Below are 14,172 nucleotides of genomic sequence, written 5' to 3'. Positions count from 1 at the left end.
GGCTCCAATGTGGGCTCTACCCTGGCCACCTCCTGAGCCACGCGGAGCCGCTGATTCCTCCAGGGCTAAACAGGAAGGTGCAGGCCGCTTTTGAGTGGAAAGGAAGCGGTAGCCTGCGGCTAGGAGGTCGCAGGTCTTAGACCCGCCCTAAGGTGCTCCCTCTGGGAGGAGCCCCGGCGAGAGCCTCAGCAGCCGGTGGGCTCCTCCCGGGGCTCCCCCCTGGCCACCGCGCGTGCTACCCCTGTGCCTCGGTCCCCAGAGTGTGCTTTGCGCCGCAGCCCCACCCTGTAGCCCCGCCCCGGGGCCCGCCCCTGTCCCCGCCCCCAGAGTCGGCCGGCGTGCTTTGCGCCTGGCCCCGCCCCGCGCACGTGTTCGGTGACCCTGGCGGCTGCGGCAGAGAAGGTGAGTCTGCGGGGATGGGCGGGCAGATTTGCGGACCCGGGGGCGAGACCCATCCGTAGGCGTCCTCAGCAGGGGGTTCTAGTTTCGGGCTTTAACCTGGGGGCCGGGGGTGGAAGCATGAATCCTGCAGTCCCTCGCCCAGCCACCTGCGGGAAGCGACGCACAGCCTCCTAGGATGGCCCTGGAGCGCGCGGCCTTGGCGCTGGTGGTCCTGGAGGCAATGAGACTTTTGCCAGGACATTTCTTTTCCTGGTCTGGGTTTCTTCAGTAGCAAAAAAGCCAAGTGGTTCAGGAGTATGCTGCCTTCTTGTTTGCAGCAGTTTATTTGCTAAGTGAACACTTTTCAGAGACAGGCAGACGGTAAGCTTCATCCGAAGTTAAATCATTGTGAATTTTTACGGAAATACTTTCAGATGAAGTAATAAGATGCCCTGAATGTGTTTCAAAATAAACCAGGTGGAGGGGAGTATGGATGGGAGTAGAGATGAACCAAGACTGGCCTTGAGTTGATAATGATTGAAGTTGGTTTATGATGAAAGGTTTTCTGGGTGGTTTTTTTTTTTGGTCATTTTGGGCCACCCACAGCATATGGAGATCCCAGGCCAGGGATGAGATCAGAGCCATAGTTGCTATGTAATCTGCAACTGCAGCAAGGCTGGATCCCCAACCCACTGTGCCAGGCCAGGGATTGAACCTGTGTCCCAGCAACTCCCAAGACACTGCCAATTCCCTTTGTGCCACAGCGGGAGTTCTTGCATGTCTTTAATTTAGCATCAAAAATGTTCAGTAATGAAAAACTTGCTCAGGACACCTGTGTTCAAATCCTGGGCCTGTGGTAGTCTGCTCAACCTGCAGTGACAAGAACTGGGTGGCAGAAATGCGTTTTTTCACAGTTCTGGTGGCTTGAGGTCCAAGATCAAGGTCTCAGCAGGGCTAGATTTTTCTGAGGCCTCTCCCCTCAGCTTATAAAATGGTCTCTTTCCTACTCGTGTCCTCATGGTCAGTCCTCTGTGTCTGTGTCCTAATCTCCCATTCTCATAAGGACACCAGTTATCCTGGGTTGGGGCCTATCCTAAGGGTGTTGTTTTAACTGAATTACCTATCTCTAAGTCCAGTCACATTCTGAGGTCCTGGGAGCTGAGACTTCAACATCAGAATTTGGAGGGACACAGTTCTGACCATAGCACTTATGGGGTTTTGACCAGTTTACTTAGCTTCTCTGTGTTTCAGTTTTCACTGCTTTAAAATAGGGACAATAGTGAGTTCCCATTGTGCTTCAGCCATTAAGAACCTGACTAGTATCCATGAGGATGAGGGTTCCATCCCTAGCCTCACTCAGTGGGTTAAAGGATCCGGCCTTGCCATGAACTGTGGTGTAAGTCGTAGGCTTATCTTGGATCTGGCATGGCCAGCAGCTGCAGCTCCAATTCAACCCTAGCCTGGGAACATCTCTATGCCACAGGTGCGGCCCTAAAAAGCAAAAAAAAAGTGGGAAGGGGATGATAGTAATAATGAGGTCGCAGAGTTATAAGGATTCAGTTGTTAAATATTTTAGGTAAAGCTCTCAGAACTATGTCTAGCATATAGTGAGTACTGAATAAGTGGAACATGAATATTTCATGTATAAATTAGTGATCATATTCAGTATGGAATGAATAGTGGAGTGAGGGAGTGCTTAGTGCACAATACTTAGTGCTGTTCTTAAAGAGTGCACAGTACTTGGTGCTGTGCCCAGGAATAAAAGGAATCATTGGGAGTTCCCACAGGAGTGTAGTGGGTTAAGGATCCAGAGTTGCTGCAGTTGTGGGGTAAGTCACAACTGCAGCTCACATTCTGTCCTTGGCCTGGAAACGTCCATATGTCACAGGTGCAGCCAAAAAAAATTAAAAATAAAAGGAATCATCACACCCATTTCCACAAGGGGTGTCTGCTTCTTGTCAGATCATTTTATGTGTGTTCATTGACTCTGCACAGACACCCATGTGGTTGGCCTCTGTCACCTGCCCCTTTGGCAGGTGGGGAAAATGATTTGGAGGCAGAGCTTGAGCCTCCTGTGCTGTGTTGCCTCAGTGAAAGCGGGTATGGCCCTGGGCAATGCTGAGAGCTGACTTCTCTTTCTCTTGGCCCAGGTTTACCGTGGTGGCAGCCCTCATGGCGGGTCCCCTGTGGCGGGCCACTGCATTTGTGCAGAGACACCGGACAGGCCTGTTGGTGGGTTCCTGTGCGGGTCTGTTTGGGGCGCAGATCTCGTACCACCTCTTCCCAGATCCTGTGGTCCAGTGGCTGTACCAGTACTGGCCTCAGGGCCGGCCGGCCCCCCTCTCCCCAGAGCTGCAGGGCCTCTTCCAGGAGGTGCTGCAGGACATTGGTGTTCCCTCAGGCCACCACTTCGAGGCCTTTACCACCTTCACCTTCCAGCCCGTGAGCGCCGGCTTCCCGAGACTCCACGCCGGGGCTGTGGTAGGCATCCCCGCCAGCTTCCTAGGTGGCCCGGTAACCAAGGCCGATGAGCCTGTGGTGGTCCATGGGCAGCGAGTGGACTGGCAGAGCCCAGCGGGTGCCAGGCTCAGAGATGCCCTGACCTTGTCCCGCGATGCCCAGAAGTTCGCCTTGGCCAGGGAGGTGGTGTACCTGGAGAGCAGTGCAGCTGCCCTGCAGGCCCTGCCCGCCCCCGCCTGCCTGGCGGGCACCTGGGCACTGAGCGTGGTTGCCAAGCATGCCCTGGGGCTCTACGGAGGCCCCTTGAACTTACGGGCTGCCTTCAACTTGCTGGCAGCGGTGGCCGGCTTTGTGGCCTATGCCTTCTGCACGGACTCTCTTACCCATGCCCTGGAAGCCTGGCTGGACCGGCGGACAGCCTCCCTGTCTGTGGCCTATGCCTGGGGCGGAGTGGAGTTCTACGAGAAGGTTCTATCCTGCAACCTGGCCCTGCGCAGCCTCCTGGGCCGGCCTGGGGAGCAGCTGTATACACCCAGCGGGAACGTCGTGCCCAGACACTGGTTCCGCATCAAACACTTGCCCTACACAACCCGCCGGGACTTGGTACTGCAGCTGTGGAGGGCAGCGCACAGCTCCAGCAGCTCCTGAGGGCCTCCTCCCCAGGACTGGTCCAGCTCCAGCCAGTGCCTTCCCACCATGGACTCTTGGGGGGGCGCCCTTGGAGCCTCTGCGCCCAGAGCCCGGGATCAGAAAATTCACAGGCTTTGGAGTTAAACAGTCCAGACTCTACCCCAGTCCACCACCTATGATCTCCATGACCTTGGGCCCATCCCTTTATGAATCTGAGCCTTGGTTTCCTCTACTGTGAATTGGGAGTGATGCGAACTCCTGATGGTGTTGTGGGGTTGCATGAGATCATGAACGCAAGGTCCTGGGAGAGGGGGTGCCATGGGAGATCCTTCTTTCTGGCTCTTGGAATCCAGAGGGCTGTGGAGGTCAGGCCACATCCTCCTGCGAGAGGTGAAGCCAGCTCTTTCTTACAGCGAGGAATCACCCCATCATTTGCCTGGTGGTCTGATGGCAATCTCCTCTTACTGTGGTAGAGATTAAAACCTCTGAGAGGCCAAGGTGAGAAGCTGGTGTGGGCCTGAGAGCTGAGGGGTGACACAGGGAGAGGGCCAGGGGACCAGCCAGGCTTGATGGGGTCCCAGGAGAACCCCTGGGTGAGAGGATGTTGCCGGAACCTAGTGAGGCCTGCAAAAGTGTGGCTGATGATGCTTGGAGAGCAGGGGGGCCAGTGAGGAGAGATGGAGATGGGGTGAGCTTGGCTCACAGCAGCAGGGAGAACAGTGGGGTGGAGGTAGGCAGTGGGCCAGACCTGGTGTCCACTTGGGCAGGACCCAGGGGAGGCTGCAGCCTTACCCAACCTGGAGCCCTGCGGTGTATAGAGCAGACCCCACTTATGATCCTTGGCTAGAGGGCACTGGCTGGGAAAGTGAGGAGCCTTGTGATGAGCAAACCAGGCTTGCTTGGCCATCCCTGCATTCTTTTTTTTTTTTTTTCTTTATTTTATTGAAGTACAGTTGATTTACAATATTGTGTTAATTGCTGTACAGCAGAGTGATTTGGTTGTACATGTATACATTTTTTCCATATTCTTTTCTATTATGGTTTATCACAGGGTATTAAATATAGTTTCCTGTGCTATACAGTAGGATCTTGTTCTTTATCCATTCCATTATATTATGGTTTGTATCTGCCAATCTCCAACTCCCAATCCTTCCCTCCCCCACGCTCCTTCCCCTTTGGCAACCACGAACCTGTTCTCCATGTCTGTGAGTTTTTCTGTTTGGTAGATAGGTTCATTTGTACCATATTTTACATTTTTTTTTTTTTTTTTTTTAGGGCTGCATGTGCAACATATGGAAGTTCCAAGGCTAGAGGTCAAATCGGAGCTTCAGCCTCTGGTCTATTCCTCAGCCACAGCAATGCCCAATCCGAGCCATGTCTGTAACCTACAGCTTGTGGCAGCGCCAGATCCTGAACCCACTGAGTGAGGCCAGGGATCAAACCCACATCCTCATGGATGCTTGTTGAGTTCTTAACCCGCTGAGCCATAATGGGAACTCCTGGACCATGTTTTAGATTCCACATATAAGTGAAATCATGTGATACTTGTCTTTCTCTTTCTGACTTACTTTGCTTAGTATGATATTCTCTAGGTCCCTCCAAGTTGCTGCAAATAGCATTATTTCATTCTTTTTATGACCAAGTAGTATTGCATTGTGTACAGGTATCACATCTTATTGATCCACTCCTCTGTTGATGCGCATTTAGGTTGTTTCCATGTCTTGGCTACTGTGAATAGTGCTGCTATGAATATAGGGGTGCATATATCTTTTTAAATGAAAGTTTTGTCTGGGTATATGCCTAGGAGTGGGATTGCTGGATCATATGACAACTGCATTTTTAGTTTTTTGAGGAACCTCCATACTGTTCTCCATAGTGGCTGCCCCAGTTTACATTCCAACCAACAGTATAGGAGGCTTCCTTTTTCTCCACTCTCCAGCATTTCTTATTTGTAGACATTTTGATGATGGCCATTTTGACCCATGTGAGGTGGCATCTCTTTGTACTTTTTGGGTTTTTTTTTTTTTCTCCTTTTTATGCCATACCTACAGCATATGGAAATTCCTGGGTCAGGGGTTGAATTGGAGCTGCAGCTGCAACCCCCACCACAGTCACAGCAGCACCAGATCTGAGCCATATCTGCAACCTACCCTGGATCCTTAACACACTGAGCAAGGCCAGGGATCGAACGTATATCCTCATAGAGACAGTGCCAGGTCCTTAACCCACTGGGCCACAATGGGAACTCCTCATAGTTTTGATTTGTGTTTCTCTAATAGCCATGCTGAGCATCTTTTCAGGCCATTCTTGTATTCTTCTTTGCTGGTGATTATGTTTTCTCTGGAAGAGTTGAAGGATTCAGACCTAGTGCCAGTGTAACTGGGGACAGAGGGTTTAGGCCACACCCAGGGAAGGCACAGAGCTGTCCTGGAAGGCCCACTCATCTGTGGCCCACTGTCCCTGCAGAAGATCATGAATGGAGAGAGCTGGCAGGGGTGGCCTGCTTTCCTGCTGGGTTGTCGACAGTGGGCTGATGCTGCCCATAGTCTTTCAGCTCCATCTACACCCACCCCCTTGGCCCCAGGCTGTTCCTCACTTGGGCTTCCTGGCCATTCTCCCCACCTCTCTTAGGGAAACTATTGGAAGTGCAGGTCTGGTTCAGTTCTCTCCTGCTTAAAACCCTTTGCAGGCATCCCTTTGCTTTTGGCCAAAACTGCATCTTCAAGCCTGGGTCTGCTGGCTCTGTGACCACCCTGTGACCCATGCTTTGTGGAGTCTGACCTCCTTGGCTGCCTCCCTGCCTCCCCACCTGCCCACACAGGCCTTCATCTTGGTCTTGGAGAGGCAGCAGTGAGTGATGGTTTAAATCAAAATCTAATTCTCTGCTCAGGAATTGAACCTGGGCAGGTTGGGTGAAAACCAGGAATCCTAGCTGCTAGACCAGCTAGAGGCTAGAAGCAGAATTTCCCTGATTCTTGCTCCCTGTTGAGAGCAAGAAGGAGGAGTTCCTTTCGGGGTGCAGTGAGAAGGAATCTGACTAGGAACCATGAGGTTGCGGGTTTGATCCCTGGCCTCCCTCAGTGGGTTAAGGATCCGGTGTTGCTGTGAGCTGTGGTGTAGGTCACAGACATGGCTCGGATCCCGCGTTGCTGTGGCTCTGGCGTAGACTGATGGCTACAGCTCCAATTAGACCCCTAGCCTGGGAGCCTCCATATGCTGCAGATGTGGCCCTAAAAAGAAAAAAAAAAAATGTTTCAAGGAGGCAAAGATTGAAAACAGGTATAAAGTTTGTTTGAGTCACAGTACAGCATGTGGGAGAGCACACAGAGAAGTAGTTTATTTAAGTCAGAAGCAAAGAACTAATACACACCTTAAAGAGTGCGGGTGCTGGTGTCCCCCTGAGTGAGGAGCCACCAGAGAGGGGATTTAACTCACGTAGCACAGTTCTTCTGGGTCTTTGTTTACCTTTGGCCAATTATCTTGCTTTATTTCTCACACCTGAGGGACCCAGGACCTTCCCCATATGCGTGTGCATCTTTTGGCAAAGATGGATTCCAGAGCAAAGGGTGCCGGGAACGTATCAATACTTATTATGGCCTGAAGCCCCCTCCCTTTATGACCCCTAGGAGTCTTACTGCGCATGTGTAATTGGGGAGGTCTCCTTGACCCCAGGTGTGATTGAAGAGGTCATCTTCTCTTTCTATTCCAGCAGAGCTCAGCTCTTGTCATTAACTTTCTCCTTTTTTTTTTTTTTTGTCTTTTTGCTATTTCTTTGGGCCGCTCCCGCAGCATATGGAGGTTCCCAGGCTAGGGGTCAAATAGGAGCTGTAGCCATCAGTCTACGCCAGAGCCACAGCAATGCGGGATCCGAGCCATGTCTGCGACCTATACCACAGCTCACAGCAACACCAGATCGTTAACCCACTGAGCAAGGGCAGGGACCAAACCCGCAACCTCATGGTTCCTAGTCGGAACCTCATGGTTCCTCATGGTTCCTGCGCCACGACGGGAACTCCTAACTTTCTCCTTGATGTGTCAAAAAGAAACAAGACCCAGTTTACTCAGCCTGGCAAGTCCCAGCTGTTCCCAGCCCAGGGACCCGTCCACCTCTAGCTCAGTCTGGGGTGCTCTCCCGGCCTGCCCTCTGCTTGGTTCTTAGGGCTCCTCCTGCGGGGATCCTCAGGGACTGACTCCAGGAACCCGCCCCATCATGCCTTGTACCTCTTCCTAGCCTCTGCTGCCAACCGTAATTAAGCATTTTAGGGACCATGATTTAGCCTCCCCTCTACCAAAATGTACTGTCTGCAAGGACAGGGTTGTGTGTCCTGTTCACAGCTCTGGACTGAGGCTCTCCACATTCATGAATAAATGAGCAACGCCCTTATGCTCCGACAGACATAGGCCCAGCTCCTTAGAGTCTGAACAATTACAGTCCTGCTGGCTGGCTGCGCTGGGCAAGGCCATTGTCAATCGCCTGTGACCCTGTCCTACCTTCCCACATTGGGACTGTCCAAAGGCCTGGCTTGGCCTCAGTCTTCCATGATTGCCAGCTTCACTGGGGAAACCAGGACAATTGGGGGTGACTTCCTCTAGAGCACAGATTATTTGTTAGGGCACCAGGGACCCCGAGGCTTTAGGGGAAGATGACCCCCCAAATTTTGTGACATTTTGTGCTCTTGCAGGGGTTGATCCCAGAAAGGTTAAAAACCATGTTCTAGGGCTTGGCAGATGGGCCAGGTGGCAGGAAGTTAGCCTATAAACGTTGTCCTGCATCTTTCTCTCTCAGGTGCCAGCCACCTGCCTCCATCATCAGTGCTCTGCCCTGGGGTCCCTAGAGAACTTGTTCTATTGAGTCATGTCCCCCACATGCCCATGGTTCTCAGAGCTGTGTCAATGCGCCAATACACCCCCACCCCCTGTCGACCTGGGGGGAAAAAAGCACAACCTGAAAGTTGAGAGTTAGATTTTATTTGAGGCAAAGTTAGGACTTAAGCCCGGGAGGCGGCATCTCAGATAGCCCTGAGAAACCGCTCCAAGGAGGCAAGGGGGGGAGCTAAGATATATAGGGGTTTTTCCAACAAAGCACAGGTAGCAAGAACCAAAGAGGCCTGGGCTTGCTGAAATCCTTCCTTTGATATGCACATCCACTATCAGGGCCAGCATCCTGAGTGTTCACAGCCTGGGTTTCCTTAGGGCTCACAGTTAGGAATAGCTGCAATCTGATGGCTGCTAGGTGGCAGGTATTCTTTGTTTCCTTCCTGAGTTGCTTCAGGACTCACTGTTCACCCTTGGAGGTGGCTGCATTTGAAGATGACTGTGGCATCCTTTGTTTTGACTTAACTAAGCCCTGGCTGAAGTATTTAGATAGCTCTGAAATACAGCCCCGAAGAGCCAGGGGGAAATAATATCAGTGTTTGTTAAAAGGTGAGGAGAGAGATGCATGCAGCCATTTTACAAAACTTGCTGCTGGTCTCGTGAAGGTTACTGCTAGTCATGAGGAGCAGACATCACCATGAAGGATTTTAGTGTTTGTCTAGATACGAGGAGATGCAAGGATTGGGCTCCTAAAGTCTCCTCAAAATATCTGTCTGAAGACCTGTTCTGCCAGTTTTCTCAGTGCACAGAGTGTCTCACTCCTGATTTTCACCCTGTGCTCTGCTCAGGAGGTGTTTCTCGTCGACAGCTGCCATGGCTCATGACTTAATCCATATTGAGGCTGATGGGAGGTGCCAAACTTCAGTTCACGTCCCCCAAAACACACACGTACAGTTACATCCAGACCCAGTACAAGGAGGGGAGTCCCAGGGTCACTGTGCTGGCCCTGCACACCCCTAACCTTAGCAGGCTCCACCTTCTCTGTCCCCACCAGCCAGTGTCTGCAACACAGGGCTCTGTACAGCCATGCCTGGAGCTCAGCCCGTACCCATGGGATCCTGCTCCCCACGTGTACACCTGTTAGAGATGGGTCCCAGATGGAGGCATAGGTCCTCACCTGGTGAGACCTGCCCACTCCATTCCTAGTAATATTATGGGGATTTTATTGGGCACTAGACACTGCTAGGCTCTTAGAGGTAGTTTAAAAATTTAACCCTGGGGATTTCCCTGGTGGCCTGGTGGTTAAGGATCTAGCATCATCACTGCTGCAGCATGTGTTTGATCCCTAGCCTGGGGATTTTTGCAGTCCACAGTCACGGCCAAAAAAACTTATCCCCAAATTAGAACATGTAGTTGGTTATATTGGATTTTTTTTTTCTATTTTTTTGGCCATCCAACGGTATATGGAGTTCCTGGGCCAGGGATCAGATCTGAGCTGCAGTTGTGACCTAAGCCAAAGCTCTGGCAATGCTGGATCCTTAACCCACTGTACCAGACTGGGGATCAAACCTGTGTCCCAGTGCTCGCAAGACACCACTGATCCCATTGCACCACAGTGGGAACTCTGGTTGTGTTATTTTGATTTTGAAGGCAAGCAAATAGTACAGAAAAGTGAAGAAATTTGTCCCACATCATAAAGCTTTGTAAGTGGCAGAACTAGGATTTGAAGCTGGCACTCCAGCTCCCAATTCCATCCTCAAAACCCTGAATTTATGCTACCCTATTTATCCTGAGGCTTCCAGGGGGCAGACTTGGACTGTGGCCCCCAGAGCTTTCTTCTCATGCTGGTTAGAGGTGACTCTCCAGCTCAGCTTTTTTATTAGGAAACAATGGAAACTGAGCAGAAACTTCTGGAACCCCTTTCAGCTAACTAAGAGAAAGGGACCCCCCCCCCTTCTATCATATTTAGTGTTGAGTGGGGGTGGGGCAGAAGGGTGGGGTGTTTGGAAGCCTTAGGAGGCCCCAGCTGAGGACAAGGGGACCTAAGGAGACAGAGGGGGAACACAGAGTGGGCAGCTTGCTGTGGCTCCAAACCCCGGACCTGCCACTTCAGTGGAGTGACCTTGAACAAGTAATTTCCCACCTCTGGTGCTGCGTTTCCTATCTGTAAAATGGGGAATTAATGTGTATCATACAGCATTGTTTTGGCAATGAAATTTGCAAAACGTGAATTCCAGAGAGAGTTTATAGTGAAAGCCTTCAAAGAAGGCTGGCTCCTAAATGTTGGTGCTTCCAGGTGGTACCAGGGTGTTCAGGTCTGGGAGTTGCTGCCCAAACACCATCCATTTCTTGAGGCTGCATCCCTCTCAAGGAACTCTGCTGCCTCACGCAGGGTGCAAGGGGTGGGGGTGGGGTGTGAGCAGTTCCTTACTTTGCTCTCAGTGGACAACTTTTGGGGGATCACTTGGCAGCATTTGGGAGCAAGGGACCCAGGTGGCCCAAAGGGAGACAGCAGTAGAACGGGACACCAGTTTTTCCACCTACCATACCAGTCATTTTTAAGTTCTAGAACATTCTGTGTTGGTGAGGTCGAGGTAAAACTGGCATCAGTGTATGCCCTTTTGACATTTGTAGGAGGCAGCCTCCAAGGTGGCCCCTGTGATCCCTGCTCTGGTGTCCTTAGCCTTGCGTCATCCTCTCTCCAGTATCTCTTGGTTCAAAACAAGAATAAGGGAGCTTCTTATTCTTGTTCCTTTGTGCCACAGAGGGTTAAGAATCCAACTGCAGAGGCTCAGGTCGCTGCGGAGGCACTGGTTCAATCCTCTGTCCAGCACAGTGAGTTAAAGGGTCCAGCATTGCTGCAGCTGTGGCTCAGATTCAATAAGCAGACCAGGAACTTCCATATCCTACAGGTGTGGCTATAAAAAAACAAAAACCAAAAATAAAAACAGAATAAGGCAGCCGTGATTATGTTACAAAAATTGTGACCTTTGTCTTGCTAGCAGCCTGGTATATTCTCGGAGTCATGCTTTGATGAAGTATGTCACCATATTGGGGAGGCCCATGTGGCAAGGAGCTAAGGGTGGCCTCTGACCAACAGCCAGCTAAGCAGAGAGGCCCTCCATCCAACAACCCACCATGAACTGAATCCTGACAACCTGGAAGAAAATCCTCTCTCAGTCTAGCTTTCAGATGAGACCCCAGCCTTTGTCGACACCTCCATTGCAGCCTGTGACATCCTGAAGCAGAGGACACATTCAAGCCATGCCTGGATCCCCACCCACTGAAACAGTGAGATAATAAATGTGGGTTATATTAAGTCACTTCATTTTATGGTAACTTTTCATGCAACAGTAGATAACTAATACGCATTATGAATAGACATAATATTAGAAAGAAATTTAGCAAAATTTGACACAGTCACAAAACTGCATCTTTTGATTCAGTCATTTCAAACCTAGAAATCTATCCTAGAGCTATAATCCAGCAGAAACTAAATCATATACACCCAAAGATGGACATAAGCACATTGCCTATAGTAACAGAAAAAGAGATAATGGAAAAGTTGAAAAACAGTGATTTAGGACATTTTGGTACATTCATTTGTTGAGTATTATTTAATCACTAAAAAGTATACTTATGAAGACTGGTATAAACATGTAGAAATATTCTAAATATCAAATTTTTTTTAAAATATGAAGTACAGATGGCCAACAGGCACATGAAAAAATGCTCAACATCCTAATTATTAGAGAAATGCAAAGCAAAACTACCATGAGGTACCACCTCACACCTGTCAGAATGGCCACCATTAACAATTCAACAAATAGCAAATGCTGGAGAGGGTGTGGAGAAAAGGGTACCCTCCTACTCTGTTGGTGGGAATATAAACTGATACAACCACAATGGAAAACAGTATGGGGGTGCCTCAGAAAACTAAATAGAGAACTACCATATGACCCAGTAATCCCACTCGTGGGCAGACATCTGGACAAAACTTTCCTTGAAAAAATACATGTACTTGTATGTTCATTGCAGCATTATTCACAATAGCCAAGACATGGAAACAATCTAAATGTCCATCAACATATGATTGGATTAAGAAGATGTGGTACAATGGAATACTACTCAGCCATCAAAAAGAACAACATGGATGGAACTAGAGATTCTCATACAAGTGAAGGCAGAAAGAGAGAGACAAATACCTTATGATATCACTTATATCTGGAATCTAATAAACAGTACAAAAGAACCTTTCCACAGAAAAGAACATCATGGACTTGGAGAAAAGACTTATGGTTGCCAAGGGGGAAGGGGAGGGAGTAGGATGGACTGGGAATTTGGAGTTAATAGATGCAAACTATTGCCTTTGGAATGGATAAGCAATAAGATCCTGCTGTGTAGCACTGGGAACTATGTCTGGTCACTTATGATGGAGCATGATAATGTGAGAAAAAAGTATGTGTGACTGGGTCACCTTGCTGTACAGTAGAAAATTGACAGAACACTGTAAACCAGCTATAATGGAAAAAAATTAAAAATCATTATAAAAAAATAAAATTCTGGGGTTAATAGATGCAAACTTTTGCATTTGGAATGAGATCCTGATGTATACCTGATGTATACTGGGTCACTTTGCTGTACAATAGAAAATTGACAACACTCTAAACCAACTATAATGGAAAAAATAAAATTAAAAAATATGAAGTACTACATGCACAAAGATTGTAATAATGTAAATATGGTAACAACTTGAAAGAAATTTGCAAAATCTCTGAATTCAGAATCTCATTGCAGAAAGTAATTCTGTAGTGGTGGGATTTTTAATTACTTCATCCACTCAATATATATAAGGACTTAACACTATACATGTATATTAACATAGATACGTATGAAGACTTACTCAGAGAGGTCCCTGCATCAAGGTGACAGATCCTGGCATCATTGCTTTTGGCCCTATATCCTTGGGGTGTGGCCAACCTTCTGCCTGTCAGTTACCGTGGCGATCAGAAAATGTGCTGCTCAGATCTGCTATGGGAGCAGGATTGACTGACAGTCCCAGCTGTTGTTTCTCTAGATCCACCACCATGCTTACACTGAAGCCACGCCTCTCTCAGGATGCTTTCAGGCAGGGATTGATCATGGTGGCAGGACTCACACAGGCCCATTCTGCTAAGCAGTGGGACTCCTCTAGTGGGGGGCTGTGGCTTAAGGACACCCCAATGGCCAGGGACAGATCTTTCTCAGAACTGCTCTGAGATCTGAGACACTTCGACAGGCCTCCTTCCTCACCTCATCCCCCACCCTTCACAGGTATGAGACCCGAATTGTGGTTTGAAGATTCTCCCCACATTCTTCTGTTCCTGCCCCCTTTGTCCTCACAGGCATTTCTCCCAGCACACCTCTTACTTAGGTAATCCTGCCCCTGTGTCATCTCCCAGAGGATCTGAACTAACAGTTGCTCCCTCAATCAGGTGCTGGGTAAGGCCCTGGGGACATATCCTGCCCATGTGGAGATTGCAGACCTACAGAAATAAACCTTCAGTGACAGCGCAGTGACATGAGTGCAGTGGAGGTGTGAGGGCCAGATCCATGTGGAAGCACAGGGGAGGCACCTAACTCAGCCTGGGATGGAAGGTGGCCTGAAAGGACTTCCCAGAAGAGGGGACGCTGTGGGTGAAACCCTCAGTGGGAGCTGAAAGAACCGCATACTCATGATATCAAATACTTATAGATGTGCCTTTTCCCCAACAGAGGGTCTCCTTCACTTCCCCAGGTCACTGAGCTTAAGTGCCCTGAGCTGGTTCCCTCCAGAACTAAACACACCCACTGGAGGTCCCTTCTGCTTCCCACTGCTTGCACGCAGCCCTGTGGGCCTGAAATACG

The 14,172-nt window shown here is 49.6% G+C and overlaps 1 protein-coding gene across 4 annotated transcripts; it reads left to right on the top strand.

Annotated features, from left to right (window-relative positions):
• The first annotated feature begins 340 nt into the window (after positions 1-340).
• On the top strand, positions 341-13,009 carry TMEM177 (transmembrane protein 177). 4 transcript variants are annotated; one of them, XR_014829666.1, is made up of 3 exons: positions 341-402; positions 2,532-3,969; positions 11,292-13,009. XR_014829666.1 is itself a non-coding variant. In XM_003133310.7 (2 exons), exon 2 carries the CDS (start codon positions 2,554-2,556, stop codon positions 3,487-3,489), a length of 936 nt encoding a protein of 311 aa, XP_003133358.2. In that variant the 5' UTR covers positions 341-402; positions 2,532-2,553; the 3' UTR covers positions 3,490-4,550. The 4 variants fall into 4 exon arrangements, 2 of the variants coding, with proteins under 2 accessions (XP_003133358.2, XP_084855776.1); XR_014829667.1 differs by having other exon boundaries at positions 11,289-13,009; XM_003133310.7 differs by lacking the exon at positions 11,292-13,009 and having other exon boundaries at positions 2,532-4,550.
• The last annotated feature ends 1,163 nt before the right edge of the window (positions 13,010-14,172 follow it).

This window comes from Sus scrofa, chromosome 15, assembly GCF_054392235.1.
Source record: "Sus scrofa isolate SSC_HxYL_T2T_F1_AM1 chromosome 15, Sscrofa_HxYL_maternal_Yorkshire_Landrace_v2.0, whole genome shotgun sequence".
In the NCBI taxonomy this organism is placed as follows: Eukaryota; Metazoa; Chordata; class Mammalia; order Artiodactyla; family Suidae; genus Sus; species Sus scrofa.
This window is presented reverse-complemented; position numbering and strand designations above follow the sequence as displayed.